General features: G+C 48.4%; 1 protein-coding gene across 1 annotated transcript; it reads left to right on the top strand.

Annotated features, from left to right (window-relative positions):
- Positions 1-2044: 2044 nt before the first annotated feature.
- Positions 2045-15999, top strand: PIGS (phosphatidylinositol glycan anchor biosynthesis class S). Its single transcript, XM_083587299.1, has 12 exons — positions 2045-2190; positions 3104-3243; positions 4338-4449; positions 5297-5386; positions 6684-6775; positions 7063-7273; positions 9297-9439; positions 9532-9646; positions 11693-11838; positions 12806-12906; positions 14373-14583; positions 15130-15999. The coding sequence occupies exons 1-12, from the start codon at positions 2148-2150 to the stop codon at positions 15403-15405; spliced, it is 1680 nt and encodes a 559-aa protein (XP_083443425.1). The 5' UTR covers positions 2045-2147; the 3' UTR covers positions 15406-15999.
- The last annotated feature ends 1381 nt before the right edge of the window (positions 16000-17380 follow it).

The raw sequence follows: 17380 nt of genomic DNA on the forward strand, positions 1-17380 counted from the left end.
TCCAGCATCCTGTCCTCACTGTGGCCAACCAGATGTCTCTTCTGGGAAACCCGCAAGCAGGATTCAAGCACAAGAGTTTCCAGCACCTGGGATCCAGAAGCATTTCTTCCTCTTACTGTGGAGCCATCAAGGCTAGGAGCCATCCATAGCCCTCTCCTCCTCCATGAATTCGTCTAAACTGTTTAAGTTTAGGTCCAGGTTGGTGGCCACCACTGCCTTCAGTGGCAGGGAGTTCCATAGTTTAACTGTGCAGCACTTTCTTTTAAATGCAAAGGAGTTTGAGGAGGTTGGGGAGCAGAGCCCACGAGATCTATGGCCCAAGGATGGCTCTGGCCAGCAGAGAGGACCAGGGGCCAGGTGGAGAAGGGGCAGAGGGCCGCATTTCGGGCCCGGGCTTGAGGTTCTCGGCCCTGGAAGCTGTAAGCAGAGCAGGACTGAGGGATCTTTGCCTAGAAATGGGAGTGGTAAATATCCTGCAATTGCCAGGCCTTGCAAATCCCAGTCAGGAGGCCCTGTGACATTGCCTGCTTCTGTCGAAATGTGGTATGTATGGAGCCGGGCAGGCAGCTAGAAATCATGGCACTGTTGTAAACAAAATCTGCCCTTTTCCCCTTAGGGGTATCCAAGAGCCCATATAGAGTCCTTACGTAGGTTCCCTATTGGTAGGAGAAAATAACAGAGGCCAACCAGAGAATATTGAGACGCAAAGCAGCTAGTAAGCCTGATCTTTATTGATCTGTTGCAACAGGATCTTCACACACCACATGCAGGAGGGAGGAGGAACCCAGAACAATGGCGCGCAAGGCCTTATATGGAAATTTTAAATTCCCTGCCCTGGAGCTCAAGACCACCCCTCCATACATCGTACATACATCACAGAAAGGGTGTAACCTAAGACCACCCCCCAGAGACATACCTACATCACAGAAAATGCGGTCTACAGCAGAAATCTGAGTGATTTGTTTATCTCGTCTGACAGGTTACCTGTTTAATGGTCACTTGATTGGATTGCCTGGGGAGCCTGGCCAGTCTTTTGTAATGATAAATACTTAGTTCCTGAGCCAGGTCACAGGCTCACACCCTATTCCTCTCTTAAATGTGCCCTTAAGACAGGATTTGTGAAGGAAAAAGACCATGGGGAGGTTTCCCACTTTGACCTTACAAAGAAGTAACTGAGGTCAATATGTTCAGGACTTTTTCTGTGGGGTTTTCAGACATGTGGTTTATATATTTATGTACATGTTTGCTTGGTACATTTATGAACATTTATTGCATATCTAAGACCTTAAAACCTCGCCCAGCAACACAGGAAGGATCCACAGAGGTCTCCTGGGAAGGGCTTGGGGACCATTCTGAGAGGAGAGTCAATGCACAGATTCCCCACTGAGCCTGTTAGTGCTATTAGCCTCAAGGGATGTGGGCAGGTGGGGTTTGTATGGAGGGAAGAGCTGGAGCCCCCTTTTGGAGCTGCCCCATTAGCTCTGTGGAAAAAGGACAGTGCAATGGGTTCCATGGGTTTGATTCCCACGCTGAGGAGATGCACCCGAGGTCTCTGCAAGGGGGCTGGACTAGATGACCCTTGCGGGTCCCTTCCCACTCCACGGTTCTGTGATTCTAAGGCAGAGCCATTAAAGTTGTAAAAGCAGGTCTTTAAAAAAACATTTCACAGATGGTGAAAATCAGCAGTAACCAAAAAGAAATAAAACACATGTTAACTTCTAAAACCATGTTGAACTTTCTGGTCAACGTTAACAGAAGCAATCTGCCTTGAAGGAGAGGAGAGGGTTAAAAAAAAGCGTTTCTCCGTTCTTGTATTTTTTTATTCCCTTCCACTTTCCGTATTGAAGGGCGGGCCTTACTTGGCTATTTCTTTTCTCCACTGGTCAGTCTAGCTGTCGCTCCGTTAGGCGGCGGCGTACGATTGGCTGACCCGCCTCCGGCTTCGACTCATTGGGTAGACTGCGGCTTGCCCTTACCTAGGGTCGGGCAAGCGGTCCTTCAGCCGGGGAGCGCCTTCGGAGAGCTCTGATTGGATGTTTTCCCTGCTGTTCATCTATACCGCGCGTCTGATTGGGTTAATCGCTCCTGGGGGTCTTGAGCTCCACCCCAGAGCTACGCCAGCCCGGCAGCGGCTTCCGGGAGCGAGGATGGCGGCCGAAGCGAGCGCCGTTGCAGCCATTGACGCGGCAGGTGCGAGGTTGGGGAGGGGAGGGGAGGGGAGGGGAGGGGAGGGGACCCAGGTGTCCGGGAGGGGACCCAGGAGTCCGAGACCCATGTCGGCAGTGGAGGGGACCCAGGCGTCCGGGAGGGGACCCAGGAGTCCGAGACCCATGTCGAAAGGGGCACAGGGACCCAGGTGTCCGGGCACCGGAGTCACTCCAGATTCGATCCGAATTTAGCTAGCCCCCTTGTGTTCAATGGGATTTACTCGCCTGTAAATCCTATAAGGATCGCCTGGTTTGTAGGAAAATGTATTTTCTATCCCGTTTGAGTGAATGGGAGGTAGATTCAGTGGGGAGGGGCAGGCGCGGGAGGGTTTCGCTTTACACATAGCCCAGCTGAACTGTGGAACTCACCGCCACAGGACCTGGTGGCAGCGGGCTGCAAAAGGAGCCGAATCAAATACCCAAACTCCACAGTAAGATGGACTGGAATCTGGAACCGGAATGTCAAAGGCTGTCTTTGCGTGAGCTGTGCATGCCTTTGCAGGATTTGGAGGTTATTTGTTTTATTTTTATAAAATTCATAAAATTTATACACCACCTGAGTATAGAAGAAACCTCAGAGCAGTTTACAAAATGAGGAAACAATAAAGTCATCAAGGAAAAATGCACAACGTTAATTAAAAACGTGTGGAAAGTTAAAATACTAAACCAGGTTAAAATCCACACCAGCTTTCTAAGCCTCTGCACAGGCTTCTCTAAACAGGAATGTATTTGGCAGGTACCAAGAAGAGTACAGGGAAGGTGCTGGCTCAGTATCAATAGGCAAGGAGTTCCAAAGGTTCCTCTGCCATTGGGAACTGAATCAAGGAGATCTTTGCAGGCCAAGTGTGCCCTTTACAAACCGGAGACTCCTTTTCCTCCCTTCCGTGTCTCCCCAGAGAAGGCGCGAGGGAAATATGCTGCTCTCTCCTTTGCCGCCATCGCCATCGTGGTGGGGCTTCCGCTCTGGTGGAAGACGACAGAGACCTACCGCGCTGCGCTGCCTTACTCGGAGATCGCTGAGCTGGACACCCTTCTGGTGAGGACACACCCTGCTTCTTCCCCTCCTCAGCACTGTGCTCCAAGGGTCCCCTGCAGAGCCGGAAACAGGCCCCTCGTAGAATCATAGAACTGTAGAGTCCCCCACAGGTCATCTAGTCCAGCCCCCTTCAATGCAGGAATCTCAGCTAAAGAATCACTGGCAGATGGCCTCTCTTTAAAAACCTTTCCGCTGCCAAACTGTCAGAAAGTTTATCCTGATGTTTGGTTGGAACCTCCTTCCTCCTAACTTGAATCCGTTGGCTCAGGTCCTACCCTTTGGAGGAGCAGACAAAAGTGGAAATTCAGATATTTGAAGACAGCTCTCATGTCACCTCTCAAAATCTGAACAGGTGGGGTCTGACCAAGGCAGAATAGAGCAAGACTAAGACTTCCCTTCATCTGGGCACTAGACTTCTCTTGATGCAGCCCAGAATAGTATTAGCCTTTTTTGCTGCTGCATCACACTGTTGCCTCCAGACTCCTCCGATGTGCTGCTTGCTGTCTCAGGCAATCCTAGCAAGACGGGGGTCTGCCTTTTGCTAGGTGCTGACATTGAAAGCCCTAAACGACCTTGCTCCTGTATACCTGAAGGAGCGTCTCTACCCTCATAATCCAGCCCGGACACTGAGGTCCAGCACTGAGGGCCTTCTGGTGGTTCTCTCACTGCAAGAAGTGAGGTTACAAGGGCCTTCTCGGTGGTGGCACCTGCCCTGTGGAACGCCCTCCCAGCAGATATCAAGGCAATAAACAACTATTTTACTTTTAAAAGACAACTGAAGGCGGCCCTGTTTAGGGAAGTTTTTAATGTCTGATGCTGTATTGTTTTTAATATTTGGTTGGAAGCCGCCCAGAGTGGCTGGGGAAACCCAACCAGATGGGTGGGGTATAAATAATAAATTATTATTATTATTATTATCATCATTATTGTTGTTAACCTGGCCGTCCCACGAAATCTTCTGGACTAGGAACTTTGACCTGGATTTGATCAGCCCCAAACAGCATCACTACAAATCTCGTGGGGAGAGCTCAGGTCCTCCTTGCGGGCTGGTTGCCCACGGTTGCACCTGCTGACGTTGCGCTTTTCGGATTCAGTTCCAGCTGACGGTGCCCGTCTCGGTGGTGTTTGCCAAGGGGACCCTTCCAGGAGATCTGGAGCGGAAACTGCCCTTTAGGAAACCGCAGGAGGCCGGGATCCCCTTGAACTGTGAGTTGGTTGATGTTGCTTCAGGGTCTGGCTCTGCAGGTGATGATCCACTGTGCGTGGGGCAGGTGGCCACCCAACCTCTGCTTAAAAATCCTGCCTCCTCCCCACACTTCTCTCTCAGTCCTGAGAGTTCCTCTTTCACCATCCTCTGAGAGAACGAAGGAGCCAGCATGGGCTGTCTCGATCTTCTCTGGTTTGGTCAGTTAGACTATACAGGGGTCAGCAAACTTTTCCAGCAGGGGGCGGTCCACTGTCCCTCACACCTTGTGGGAGGCCGGACTATATTTTTTTGGGGGGAAAGAACGAATACCTTTGCCCCACAAATAACCCAGAGATGTGTTTTAAATAAAAGCACACATTCTACTCGTGTAAAAACTCCAGGCAGGCCCCACAAATAACCCAGAGATGCATTTTAAATAAAAGGGCACATTCTACTCATGTAAAAACACCCTGATTCCTGGACCGTACGCGGGTCAGATTTAGAAGGCGATTGGGCCGGCTCTGGCTCCCGGGCCTTAGTTTGCCTACCCCTGGACTAGAACTATAAACGTTGCTATCCAAGTCCTATATTTCCTACAATAAAAAACTTTGGTTATTTTCTTACCTGCAAGCATTTCCGGGGTTGTGTGATTTCAACGGATGAAGTGCCTTGTCTAAGCAAGAATCGACGGCATTAACGCTGCTCACTCTGCATCCCACAAGGCTTTCTGCCGTTAACTGGACCCTGTTATCCCCAAAGGAGTGCTGGGTGCTGGGGGTGGGTGCTGGGGACCCAGTTACGTTTGGGTTTCGGAAGCAGCCCAGGGGTTGGCTGAGGACCGTCTCATCCTGCGTCTCCTTCCTCCAGCCAAGACCAGCGTGACGTCCCGCTATGAGGTTTCCTACCGCCGAGCCACTTCTCAGGAGGAGAAGACTTTGTCCCGGGCCTCGGTGCCAGGTAAAGGCTCCGATCTGTGTGATGGAGATGGGTGGACCACAGGTTCCCCAAGTGGGCGATGGCGTCTCCTGGGGGGCAGGTGGGATTGCCTGGGGGGCGCTTAGAGGCAAGGGGGCAGCAGGGGGGTGCGGGAAGTGTCAATGACTGTCAGATTCTGAAGAGCCAGTATCGCTGGAGCAACTTCATCAATTGTATTGAGTTGATTAAGCTAAATGGCTTTTGACTAAACGTGCAATTCTTTGCTCCCGTTTTGAACTTTACTGTGCTGTTCTTCCTTAGTGGAGTGTGCAAACTCCTATTCTGAATAATGATATTTTCATAGAGTTCGGTAGTAGGCTGTGGGGAGGAGTTTATGGGACGCAGGAAAAAGTTCAAGAGCCCCTGGGAAGAACATGCAAGAAGATTTCAGCTAGGATAATAATAATAATAATAATAATAATAATAATAATAATAATAATAATTTATTATTTATACCCCGCCCATCTGGCTGGGTTTCCCCAGCCACTCTGGGCGGCTTCCAACAGAACACTAAAATACAATAACCTATTAAACATTAAAAGCTTCCCTAAACAGGGCTGCCTTCAGATGTCTTCTAAAAGTCTGGTATTTATTTTTCTCTTTGACATCTGGTGGGAGGGCGTTCCACAGGGTGGGTGCCACTACCGAGAAAGCCCTCTGCCTGGTTCCCTGTAACTTGGCTTCTCTCAGCGAGGGAATAGCCAGAAGGCCCTCGGAGCTGGACCTCAGTGTCCGGGTAGAATGATGGGGGTGGAGACGCTCCTTCAGGTATACTGGGCCTCAACATAAGAGCAGGATGCTGCAGCACGGCTGCTGGCAGGGAGTATCACACCTGGATTCAGAAATCTGCACCAGTTGCTGATCTGCTACTGGGCCATCTTCAAGATGTTACTATTTGGACATAAAGCCTTTAACAACTTGGACAAGTTCACTTGACCTGCGGCGCTCAGTCGACACTCCTTCAGGATCAGGGTGTGATCCTCTCCATGAGGGATGTGGGCAGGGGATCTTGGGGTGACTGCCGCGGGCACCGTCACCTCCTCTGGCCACTTCTCCCTGCCCCATGAGACCCAAAGGGAGAAGGGGCCTGCACTGACGTGTGACAGAGGAGTTTCTTTAGCGAGACCATAGAGAAGATGCCTGTCTGATACGCAGTGGAAGGGAGTTCCAAAGGGGAAGGGGAGGTCCTGGTGAGTAGGTGGGCTTTTGGGGAGGGGCTTTCCCTCTGCATAGCAGGATGGGGGGAACCCCACAGCCTCACCTCCTCTTCTCGTTCCAGAGGCCGGCGAGGGGCTCCTTCCAGCGCAGGAGGCTGCTGTGGGCTCCCTCACCATCTACGTGATCCCAAGAAACTCTGTTCTCCTGCCACAGGTAGACTGCCCCTCTCCTTCCCTCTCTGCTACTCCCCACCCTCTGGCGGGTGGGAAAATCCCCTTTATGGAAAGGGGGAATTTAAATTATGCAGCAAATAATAATAAAAAATCTTATTTATATCCCACCCTCCCTGGCCAAAGCCGGGCTCAGAGCGGCTAACACCATTTTGGGTTGGCTCTCCATGCTTTATATGTTGTTCTGGCAAAATCGTGTGATTTGTCCTGCCTCGCAGGGCAGAACTAAGTCACTATAATTCGCTCACTGCCGTCTTTCTCCCTCTGCAGGAGGTCCCCGTCTACATCAGCAAGCGGCGCAGCGCAGTGCTGCGGGCGCCTCGGGGCTCGGGAGACGTCCTGGCAGCTGTGGACGCCCAGGTCCGAGAAGTCTCCCGTGCCATGTCCTTCAGCCTGGAATCCATCACAGAGGCCCTCTCTGACCGCGTTCCCCTCGGCCAGCCGGGCGCAGAGTGGAAGCGCCCTTTCAAATCCAGTCTGGGTAGGGACTGGTGGGCAGAGAACCTTCCCTTTTCCCAGCCGGAGAGTCTTGTCAGAATCTCCGTTTGACCGAGCTCCTCCTCTGGTCGAGTCTTCAGATCTCCTCCGACGGTGATTAACGGCCTAAGCCTTTGATGAGGCTCCAGGCCTGTTCCCATTATGCAGAGTATACAAGTAGCAGCAGAAGGAAAAGAAATACGAGCTACATTGCTAAGAGTTTTATTTCTAACTACGCAGACAGAAAAGAAATATACATCCTCTCTCTGTGAAAGCAGAGAGGCGACTGGTACAAAGAAACGGGAAACCAGTAATATCAACATCCGTCTCCCATCTCCCGTGAGACTTCCAGCAGTCTGGAATGTAAACAGAGTCTTGTGACTTCAAGCACTGCACAGTGGCACAACAGAAACCCAACAAATCTCCCTTACCTGCTGGGGTTGCACCTGTGGGATTTCTGCCTGCCAGGAAGACCTCTCCCCCCTCTTTTGCCTCTGAACCAAGCACGCTGGCCTGTTGAGAGGATCCTGCCCCATCTATGCCCACTCAACCCGCTTCGATCGGCAGAACTGGCATTCTTTCAGCTGTTCCGCATTTGCAAGAATTTGATGTGTTAGTGTGGCAGCAGCTGCACTTTGGAACTCCCTGCCTCTTGAGATGAAGGAGGTGCCTTTGCTGCACTCTTTTCTGCACCTGCTGAAAACATTCTTCTTTGGGCAAGAATGTTTAGAAAACCGATTCAAGTCTTCGTCTGTTTTTAGTCCATTGCTCTTTTCGAAAGTCTTAAATTATTGCCATTTTTTCATATATTTTTTCCATAAAATTTTGTTTATTTCGGTTTGTAATGTATATGAATCAGAGAGAACAGTCAGGACAACAGCTGAAAATTGAAAGATGAAAAACAGTGCTGTAAATTAACACACAGAATGAGCACAGTTGCAGGTGCCAGTGAAGAATATCGCATCGATCTGGTTTATGAAATCTGTTTCCAGATTTGCTAAGTTTGGGCTGAGGTTGCCTTGGAAAAGATGGTTCTTCTGTGTATTTACTTGATTTATTTCATTAAACACCACTTGATTGTAGAAGAAACCTCAAAGCGGTTTACAAAAAAAGAGAAAACCATAAAATCATCACAATTTACGGCAGTAATTTAAAGAGTACAAAAAGTTGAAACAACAGTGGATTGAAACAAAATTCACCTTAACTTTCTAAGCACCTGGACTGGCTTGTCTAAACAGGAAAGCTTTTAGCAGGTACTGAAATGTTGATGGCGAAGGCGCCTAGTTAATATCAATTGGCAGGGAGTTCCGAAGTCCAGATGCTGCCACGCTAAACAACTGAGTCCTTATGAAAGTGAATGGGGTTTTATGTGGCACCCGTATGTTTTAATTTGTTGGGAGACATCCAGAGTGGCTGTGGCAACACATTGCGATGGGTGGTACTCGGAGACATATTGCGGTAAGAGTACCAATTCTTCGGATTAAAGAGGTTGGGTGGGCACATAACAAAGGAATACCAAATCATGTTAAAAGGGCCTGGAAGTTCTAGTTCCTGCTGAAGTCTCCAGCGTTGCCTAATTTTCCGCACTGTGACTCCATTCGGAGTGAGTGTCCAGTGTCAGATTTCGGACAGTTTTCCATTCAGCTGCAATGGCTATTCGAAGTGCCAGGATTAATTCTTTTGATCGTCAGAAACATTCAGCGATGTTAATTTTGGGCAGCAAACCATCGTTTCTTTAGTAGCATTTATTCTTGGTCAATTCTCCCAGTGGATAGTTTTATCATTTCCTTGTTTTTGTAAAGCCCCTTGTGGGTTCTTTTTAAACAATCAAGAGGTATATAAATTTTACGAAACAAGTAGCTCCGTCCGTAGAGTGTGAGGCTCTTAATCTTGGGGTTGCGGGTTTGAGTCCCACGCTGAGCAAAAGATTCTCGAGTTGCAGGGGGGGTTGGACTAGATGGCCCTTGCGGTCTCTTCCAGCTGATTCTATGAGTAAGTCAATATATTCCCCCTCCGCTCTGCTGCAGGATACGAGGTCACCTTCAGCCTGCTGAACCCCGACCCGAGAGCCCACAGCGTCCACTGGGAGATTGAGGGGGCCATTCACCGCTACGTGGACCCCCTCCTGGGGAAGCTGAGTACACTGGCCGAGTTCTCCGTGGACTCTCAGGTGAGTGCCGGGTGCGAGTTGCCCGGGAGTCATGCAGCGCCCCTGCCCTGTGAGGGGGGCTTACGGCCACATCTTTCCCCCTAATTCTGCAGATCCTCTACTACGCCGCCCTGGGGGTCACGCCCCGCTTTGACGCTGCTTCCTCCAGCTACATCCTGAGCGCCCACAGCCTCCCGCACGTCATTAACCCCGTGGAAGCCAGGCTGGGTGAGTCCCTCTTTCTCCCGACCAGGGAGGGGGTGGCTGGTTATTTATTTATTTTTTCCAAAAAAATTATTGGTTTTCACAACATTATAAACAAACAAACAAACACGAGACAAACAAACATAAACCATGGCCTTATTCAAAATTACTCTTATTAACATTGTCAAGTGAATTCCTTGCTTCCCCTTGGTTGAATTTCATTGCATATCCTTTTAATGGTTTTCCAAATCGCAGTTCTTATAAAATTTTATTTAAACATTAACATCCTTGGATCTTCACATTATGGAATTAAACATATTAATTCATCACTTAACATAAATAAAATCCTAAGCCAATTAAGTATCTGCAAGCTGTTTTCAGTTAATTTAACTTAACATATTTAACTAAATAGTCATTAAATTTAATCCACTCTTCCTGATACTCCTCCTCCTTCTGGTCGTGGACTCTCCCGGTTAGGTCGGCTAGCTCCGAAAAATCCATCACGGGTGGCTGGTTATTGGTTCTTCCCAAGAAGCCCTTGCTGCCCTCAACAGGCCAGGCCAAGCGAACCAGTGTCCAATTTTGGCCCCTTAATTATTACGCATTTGCCTTTGTTCCCACCTCTTTTCTCAAAGGAGCTCATGGTGGCGCAACACAATTCTGTCCCTGTTTAATTCCCCCACAACAACCCTGCGAGGTAAGTTAGGCTGAGACAGGCAGTGAATGACCCCCAATGTCATCCAGGGATAGTTCATTTCATTTTCTGCCTTCATCTGAGGATCACACAACAGTTTACATTATAAAAACGCAAAAATACATACCACAATATCAATGAAAACAATAGCAAACGCACACAGTTTAAAAGGCCATCGCTCTCAAAGCCCACACCCGGAATATCTTCCGACAACACCGTAAGGAAGAGGCCACCGTCCTACTCCCAGAATATTTCAGGTCACTGCAAAATCTATTTTAAAAAAAGAGATCTGAACATACCAACAAATAATGGAACAACTCCACTATGCCATAACCTCAAATAATGAGATTCTAGTCCTTATTTTCTGGGGCATTTAACACCAATGGCTTCTCCTCGCCACTTATTTCGCCTAGTGGTTGATACCACTACTTTTCATCCCCCCCCCAAAGATCTTTATTGAAACTTAACATATATACATAATAACCAAAATTCCCAATGATTCCCTCACATAAAATATAATATCTAAATTACAACAGCTACTTCATTTTTATACACTTAATTATAAAACCCACCCCACCCCCTACTTCCCTCCTCCACAGCAACTCAACTCAATTTCTTTCTACCTTTTCCCCTTGCATTCTATAATAAATAATTTTTGTTACATTCTGATTTTTCCTTCTTTCTTTATTGGTTTTGTTATTGCTTACATTTTTTTATTCGAAGCCTATTAGCGTATCATTTTTAGAACAACATTTTGACATGTAATCTTCGAAACCCTTCCACTCCATTCTTATCTTTTGATTTGATTGATAACTGAAGTTAATTTTGCCAATTCTATATACTCACTTAATTTACAAATCCTTTGTTGGTGTGTCCTGAGATTTCCATTTACCACTACTTTTCAAATGATCTCTTGCCATCATTCTGTGCAAATCGATGCCCCCGAGTGGCTCCCGGTTTCATCAGATGAAATAAAAATGTTAATTCCCTGTTCAGGGAAGTTTTTAATGTGTGACATTTTAGTGTATTTTTGGTCTCTGTGGAAGCTGCCCAGAGTGGCTGGGGAAACCCAGCCAGATGGGCAAGGTACAAATAAATTATTATTATTATTATTATTATTATTATTATTATTATTATTATTATTAGGCAAGGGAAAGCCGCTGGCTCAGATGGGGTAGGCTCTTTAAACTAGACCCTGACTGGCCAGCCTATTCACAAGGGTATATACGACTGGACTTATGCCAGAGGCATGGGCAAGCGCAGTCATTGTTCCCATATTGGCTCTCCATAGTGGGACTCCAGTTCCCCAGCTAGCGCAGGACGATGGGTGTTGTAGTCCAAAACATCCTTCTCTCTCTCTCTGTCCCTCCCTGCAGGTTCCAGCGCCTCCTCGCTCTACCCGGTCCTCAATTTCCTGCTGTACGTGCCGGAGCGCCTGCACTCGCCCCTCTACATCCAGGACAAGGATGGCGCTTCCGTCCCCACTAACGCTTTCCACAGCCCCCGCTGGGGCGGGATCATGGTGAGGAAGCAGGCAGGGCTGCCACAAGCTCTGCAGGGGCGTCGCGAAGTCATTTCTTGCTTGAGAGCAATGAGCAATCGAGCCTTTAGTGTCGTTGGCCCCGTGGAACTCTCTGCCACTGGAGACTCGGCAGGCGCCTTCTATTTTTTTTCTTTTTTCTTTTAAGGCACCTGCTGAAAACTTTGTTTTCCTTTTTGGAAAACTGGTTTTTTAAATGTCATTTTATGGTGTATGTAAAACAGACAGGACAGTTATAAAAAGAGAGGAAAACGAGAAGATGGAAGGCAAAACTGTAAAACAGGCACACGGAGTGAGCGCAGTTGCACGTGGGTGAAAATAACGGAGCCCGAGGCAGGAAAGAAAAAAGCGAGGATAAATTTGGCCATCCCATAAAGAATATCAGCGTTATCTGATTGTCAAGTCTACTTCCTGGTTTGCCAGGCTTGCAGCAAGCGTTGTCATGAACATGATGCTTCTGTTGTATATATTTCACAAAGGAGTACTAAATGGTATAAAATGCGCCTGGAGGTTCTAGTCCTCATTAACATCTCAAATTATGCCCCATTTTCTCCATCCTAGCACTGTTCCAGAGGGGACCAAACGGCCAGTCTCCTATTTTGGCCTGTTTCCCATTGAGCTGCAGTTGCTGTTAGCTGCCAAAATCATATATAAGACCAATTCTGTTGACAATATATCTACATAGGTATAATCAGAAATACCCAGCAATGTTGATTTTGGAAAACAAACCAGTTTCTTTGGTAATATGGATCATTTCCAGCAAAATACTATGGAAAACTCTTTCCATTCCACCAGGTCTGTGCAGGCCTTCCACTGTGATTGATGTCTGCCTTTTAACATTTTTTGTATGCTTTTATGTGTATTTTGTCATAAACCACTTTGAGATTTTTCTTTAATGCAATGGCGGTCCTTTTGTATGTGAATAAATGAATGGCTCTCTTGTTTCCAGGTGTACAACGTGGAGCGTGAGACAGCCAACGAGACCTCCCTCCCGAGGAGGGTGGATGTCAACATGACGCGGGTGATGGAGGTGTTTCTGGCACAGCTGCGGTGCGTTTTTACGGATCATAGAATCATAGAGTTGGCAGGGACCCCCAAAGGTCATCTAGCCCAACCCCCCGAGAGCACCTGCTCCGCATGCAGAAGGTCCCAGGTTCCTCTTTGTTCAGCACCATGAGGACTAGGAACTTGCTTTATTTTCAGGGGAAGGGCTGTAGCTCAGTGGCAGAGCATCACTTTGCATGCAGAAGGCCCAGGGGCATAGGGCAGGGCTGGGATAGACTCTCGTTCTGAAACCCTGGAGAGTCACTGCTGCCAGTCAGTGCAGGCAATACTAAGCTAGATGGACCACCGGCCTGATGTCCCTATTTAAATGAGCTGGGTTTTTTTGAAAACCATGAGGACTGGAAGCTTGCTTTTATCATCTGCTTTGCATGCAGAAGGTCTCGGGTTCAGTCCCCAGCAGAACCTCCACACAGGGCTGGGAGAGGCCCCTTGGCTGAAACCCTGGAAAGCAATTGCTGCCAGTCAGTGCAGGCAATGCTAAGCTAGATGGGCTGGTGTGGCAACTTGCTTTATATCTACCACATTTTTTGCTCTATAAGACACACCAGACCACAAGACGCACCTAGTTTTTGGAGGAGGAAAACAAGAAAAAAAATATTCTGAATCTCAGAAGCCAGAACAGCTAGAGGGATCGCTGTGCAGTGAAAGCAGCAATCCCTCTTGCTGTTCTGGCTTCTGGGATAGCTGCGCAGCCTGCATTCGCTCCATAAGACGCACACACATTTCCCCTTACTTTTTAGGAGGGAAAAAGTGAGTCTTATAGAGCAAAAAATACGGTATATATAAAAATTTATTAGTTTTTTAACATACCATTTTCAACAATAATTAAACATACTTTTACATCTTATTCAATTTTTTTTACTTCCATCAGTCCTGTCTGAAAATTTTCCAATCTAATCTCTTAGCATGCATTTCTTATTTTCCCTATTACATTTCAAACTCCTAACCAATATCTCTTTATCTTTTTCTACTTTGTAACACTTCGTATATTTCTCCTTACAAAACTTCTTGTAGTCCTACCAGTGTAATTTGTTGGTTACAGTTGCTCTTCAAATAATTCATATACGTCTTCCAATCTTCTGTAAAATCTCTTGTCCCGCAGGCTTCGAATCCTTCCTGTCATTTTGTCCAATTCTGCATAGTCCATTAATTTTGCCTGCCATTCTTCTTTCGTAGGAATTTCTGGTGTGGCGACTTGCTATTACGACAGCTGCCCACATCCCTGTAGTTCAGTGTTTTCATGGGATTGTTTATTGTATATTTTGATTACAGGTGCTTGTAATCTAGTGCTTGTGTGTTGCTGATTTCTGTATTTTGTAATCTGCATGGTTTTGGCATTAAGCAGTCTATAAATCTGTTGCCCTAAGCGGTGCATAAAACTGTTGTTGCAGAAGCAACAGATAAACCTGCCGGTGTCTAAATCTGCTCGCTGGGCCTCTTCCTCTCTGCAGCTTGCTGTTTGGGATCCTGCCGGGTCCCCTGCCAGAGGGGGCCATCCTCGAAAGCCCCGGGAACGAGGGTCTCTCCGACTGGGAGCTGGACCGCCTGCTGTGGGCTCGGACGGTGGAGAACGTGGCCACCGTCTCCACCACCCTGACCTCCCTGGCTCAGCTGCTGGGCAAGATCAGCAACATCGTCATCAAGGACGACGTGGCTTCTCAGGTAAACTTGAAGGCGGGTCTTCGGGGGCAGAGCTGCTCCAGTTTGCCTCCCTCTTTGGGGCCCCGTGCTGAGCCCGTTGCTGCGACCACAATTGCCAAGTCTCGTGGTGTCTTGAAAGGGGGTTGGTCTAGATGACCCCAGGGTCCCTTTCAACTCTATGATTCTAAGCAGGGGCTCTCCCACTCAGCTACAGCCCTTCCTCTAAAGATAAAAGATTCAAATGAAGGACAAAGGTTCCGAATTCAGGGCTGATTTAAATAGAAGCTTTTTCTGTTGAGAGATAGCAAAGTGGGTGAAATAAGCAAACCAGAAACTCAAGTTGGGGGAAGTCTTGGAGGGGAGGGAGAGAGGGAGGAATATATAGTAAATGTTAAGAATTTCAGATGTATGTAATGAACGAAAATGAAAAATGAATATTTTTAAAATAAAATAAATAGAAACGAGGAAGCTGCCCTGTGCCAACCTTCTGCATGCAAAGCAGCTGTCCTGCCACCAAACTGGCCCAGCAAACCCGGCCTGATCCCTGTGCCCTTTCTTTAACCCTAGGTGTACCACGCTGTGGCATTCGCCCAGGAGGCGCTGGCCGAGCTCAGCCAGGGGCGCCTGGACTCTGCCTTCCAGGCCAGCAAGGCCGCCATCAACGCCTCGGAGAGGGCCTTTTTCGACCCATCCCTCCTCCACCTCCTCTACTTCCCCGACGACCAGAAGTTCGCCATCTACATCCCCCTCTTCCTGCCCATGGCCGTCCCCATTCTGCTGTCGCTGGTGAAGATCGGCCGGGAGATGAGGCAGAGCAAGAAAGCCACCATCAAGGTGGACTGAGGCACACGCCCTGTGTGGAGAAGTTGGCACCCGCGGTGTGCGTGATGGAGGGCAGTGCGGGGGGGAGAGAGGGGTCTGGATGCAACCCTCTCCCTCTTCCTGGGATAGGGTCCCGTCCTCCTCTTGATCCGAGTTTCACGCTCTCTGTGTTGGAGAGTTTGCCGCTGGATTCAAAGGGTGCTGCCGAGACTGTGATGGGCTCATCCACAGAAGAACGCTGCGACGTTTGGGGTATTACTATTATTGCCATTGGAAACAACTTCCGTTGTTTTATATAGAAGGCACAGTTGCATCCCGTTGCTACAAACACTCTCAGCGAAAACCAACCGAAAAGCCGAAATTCATAATCGTGTCCTCCCCAGCAGCCAGCTACCCCATCCAGACTCTCCTGATCCTACAATATTGTCTTCACTCTTTGCAAAGTCCACACACACACAAAAAACAGGCGCCCACAACATAAATAAGTATAAATTTGTACGTTTGGATATAAGGAGTTTAAACGTGCCGAAAATGTCTTAGGCAGAGGGCAAATGAAGAAACGAGAAGTTTTGAGAAAACCACAAGCCAACGGCAAATAAATGATGTGTAATGAAATACTTCAGTAGCCAGCTATTGTTTCTAAAATTCGATGTAAATGTTAATCGCATCACACACACCCAAATGGATGAAATAAAAAAATTCCTTCCAGTAGCACCTTAGAGACCAACTAAGTTTGTTATTGGTATGAGCTTTCATGTGCTAAAGCTCATACCAATAACAAAATTACTTGGTCTCTAAGGTGATACCGGAAGGAATTTTTTTATTTTGTTTTGACTATGGCAGACCAACACGGCTACCTACCTGTAACCCAAACAGATGGTTTGGGAAATATCTTCCTGGGGTTGTGGATTTGGTGCTTTTTTAAAAACAGATTTTCCTTTTTGCAGAAATAAGTTTAGGAAGAATGCAGTGGGATGGAATGGGCCACTTCTCCTATTTCTGCCCCCCCCCAGTCATTTTAAGGGTGGCCCCCAATAAATCTTGTTCACTTGCAGGGCTATGAAGGGGCTTCTTCCTTGGTTTGCCATGGAAAGTTTGCATGTTGGCATAAATTCTGCCCTTGTTGATGGAGAGGGTGGCATGTACCAACTACCAAAGGACACTTAGGGATGTTCAATAAAAGTCTGGTTGGATGGATTCTCTTTCTGTAGGGTCGTCGTTCTTGGGCAGGTGGGGCAGCGGCTGGGGATGGGCCTCCTGCGGGTGTTGGGTTGGAGCAGCGAGGGGCCCCTGTGGCCCTCCAGAGGTTGAGGCCATCAGAAGGGCCCTGCTGCGGCTGGATCAGGCCTCGGGGGGCCCATCTGGTCCACCTTCCTGTTCTCACAGCGGCCAACCTTGCTATCCATAAGGAGGCAGGACCCGAGTGCGAGAGCAGGACTCCTCACTTGCGATGCTCCACTCTGACAGTGGAGGCAGAACACAGCCACGGAGGGTGTGTTTGCTGGAGGGCAGTACTTTGGTTATCGCTGTGTTACAGGAACGGTGGGAGTTGCCTCTATCAAAACTGAGCGAGACCGATGGTCGATCTAGATTAGTATTGCCTACACCGGCTGGCAGCTGCTCTCCAGGGTTTCAGGCAAGGGAGTCTTTCCCAGCGGAACCTAGAGAGGCTGCCAGGGATTGAACCTGGGACCTTCTGCATGCAAAGCAGGGGCTCCACCACTGAGCTGTGTCCCTTCCCTTTAAGAGAAAGATGCTAGTCCTCATGATTCTAAATAATTTTTTAAAAAAAGATTTATCCCTTACCCACCTGCTCCAAGGAGCGCGGGGCTGCCCTTCTTTCTGCCATGTACCTTTCACAACAGCCCGGCGAGGTTGCCAGCACCTCTCCTACCCCGCGCTCGCCGGCGCTCTGCACGCGCTCGGAGGCGCCCTTGCGTTCCCTCCTCCCTCCGCTGGGGAGGAGCCGGGCCCGAAGGGGCGGCCCGGCGGCCGC

Source organism: Podarcis filfolensis, assembly GCF_964270895.1.
Source record: "Podarcis filfolensis genome assembly, chromosome: 15".
NCBI classification, from domain to species: domain Eukaryota; kingdom Metazoa; phylum Chordata; class Lepidosauria; order Squamata; family Lacertidae; genus Podarcis; species Podarcis filfolensis.

Bases quoted from the DNA above. Each gene is read 5' to 3' on its own strand.
- PIGS (XM_083587299.1), top strand. From the start codon at position 2,148: ATGGCGGCCGAAGCGAGCGCCGTTGCAGCCATTGACGCGGCAG. The intron at 9,440-9,531 runs GTGAGTGCCGGG...CTAATTCTGCAG, and splicing joins AGTTCTCCGTGGACTCTCAG to ATCCTCTACTACGCCGCCCT. The intron at 9,647-11,692 runs GTGAGTCCCTCT...CCCTCCCTGCAG, and splicing joins CCCCGTGGAAGCCAGGCTGG to GTTCCAGCGCCTCCTCGCTC.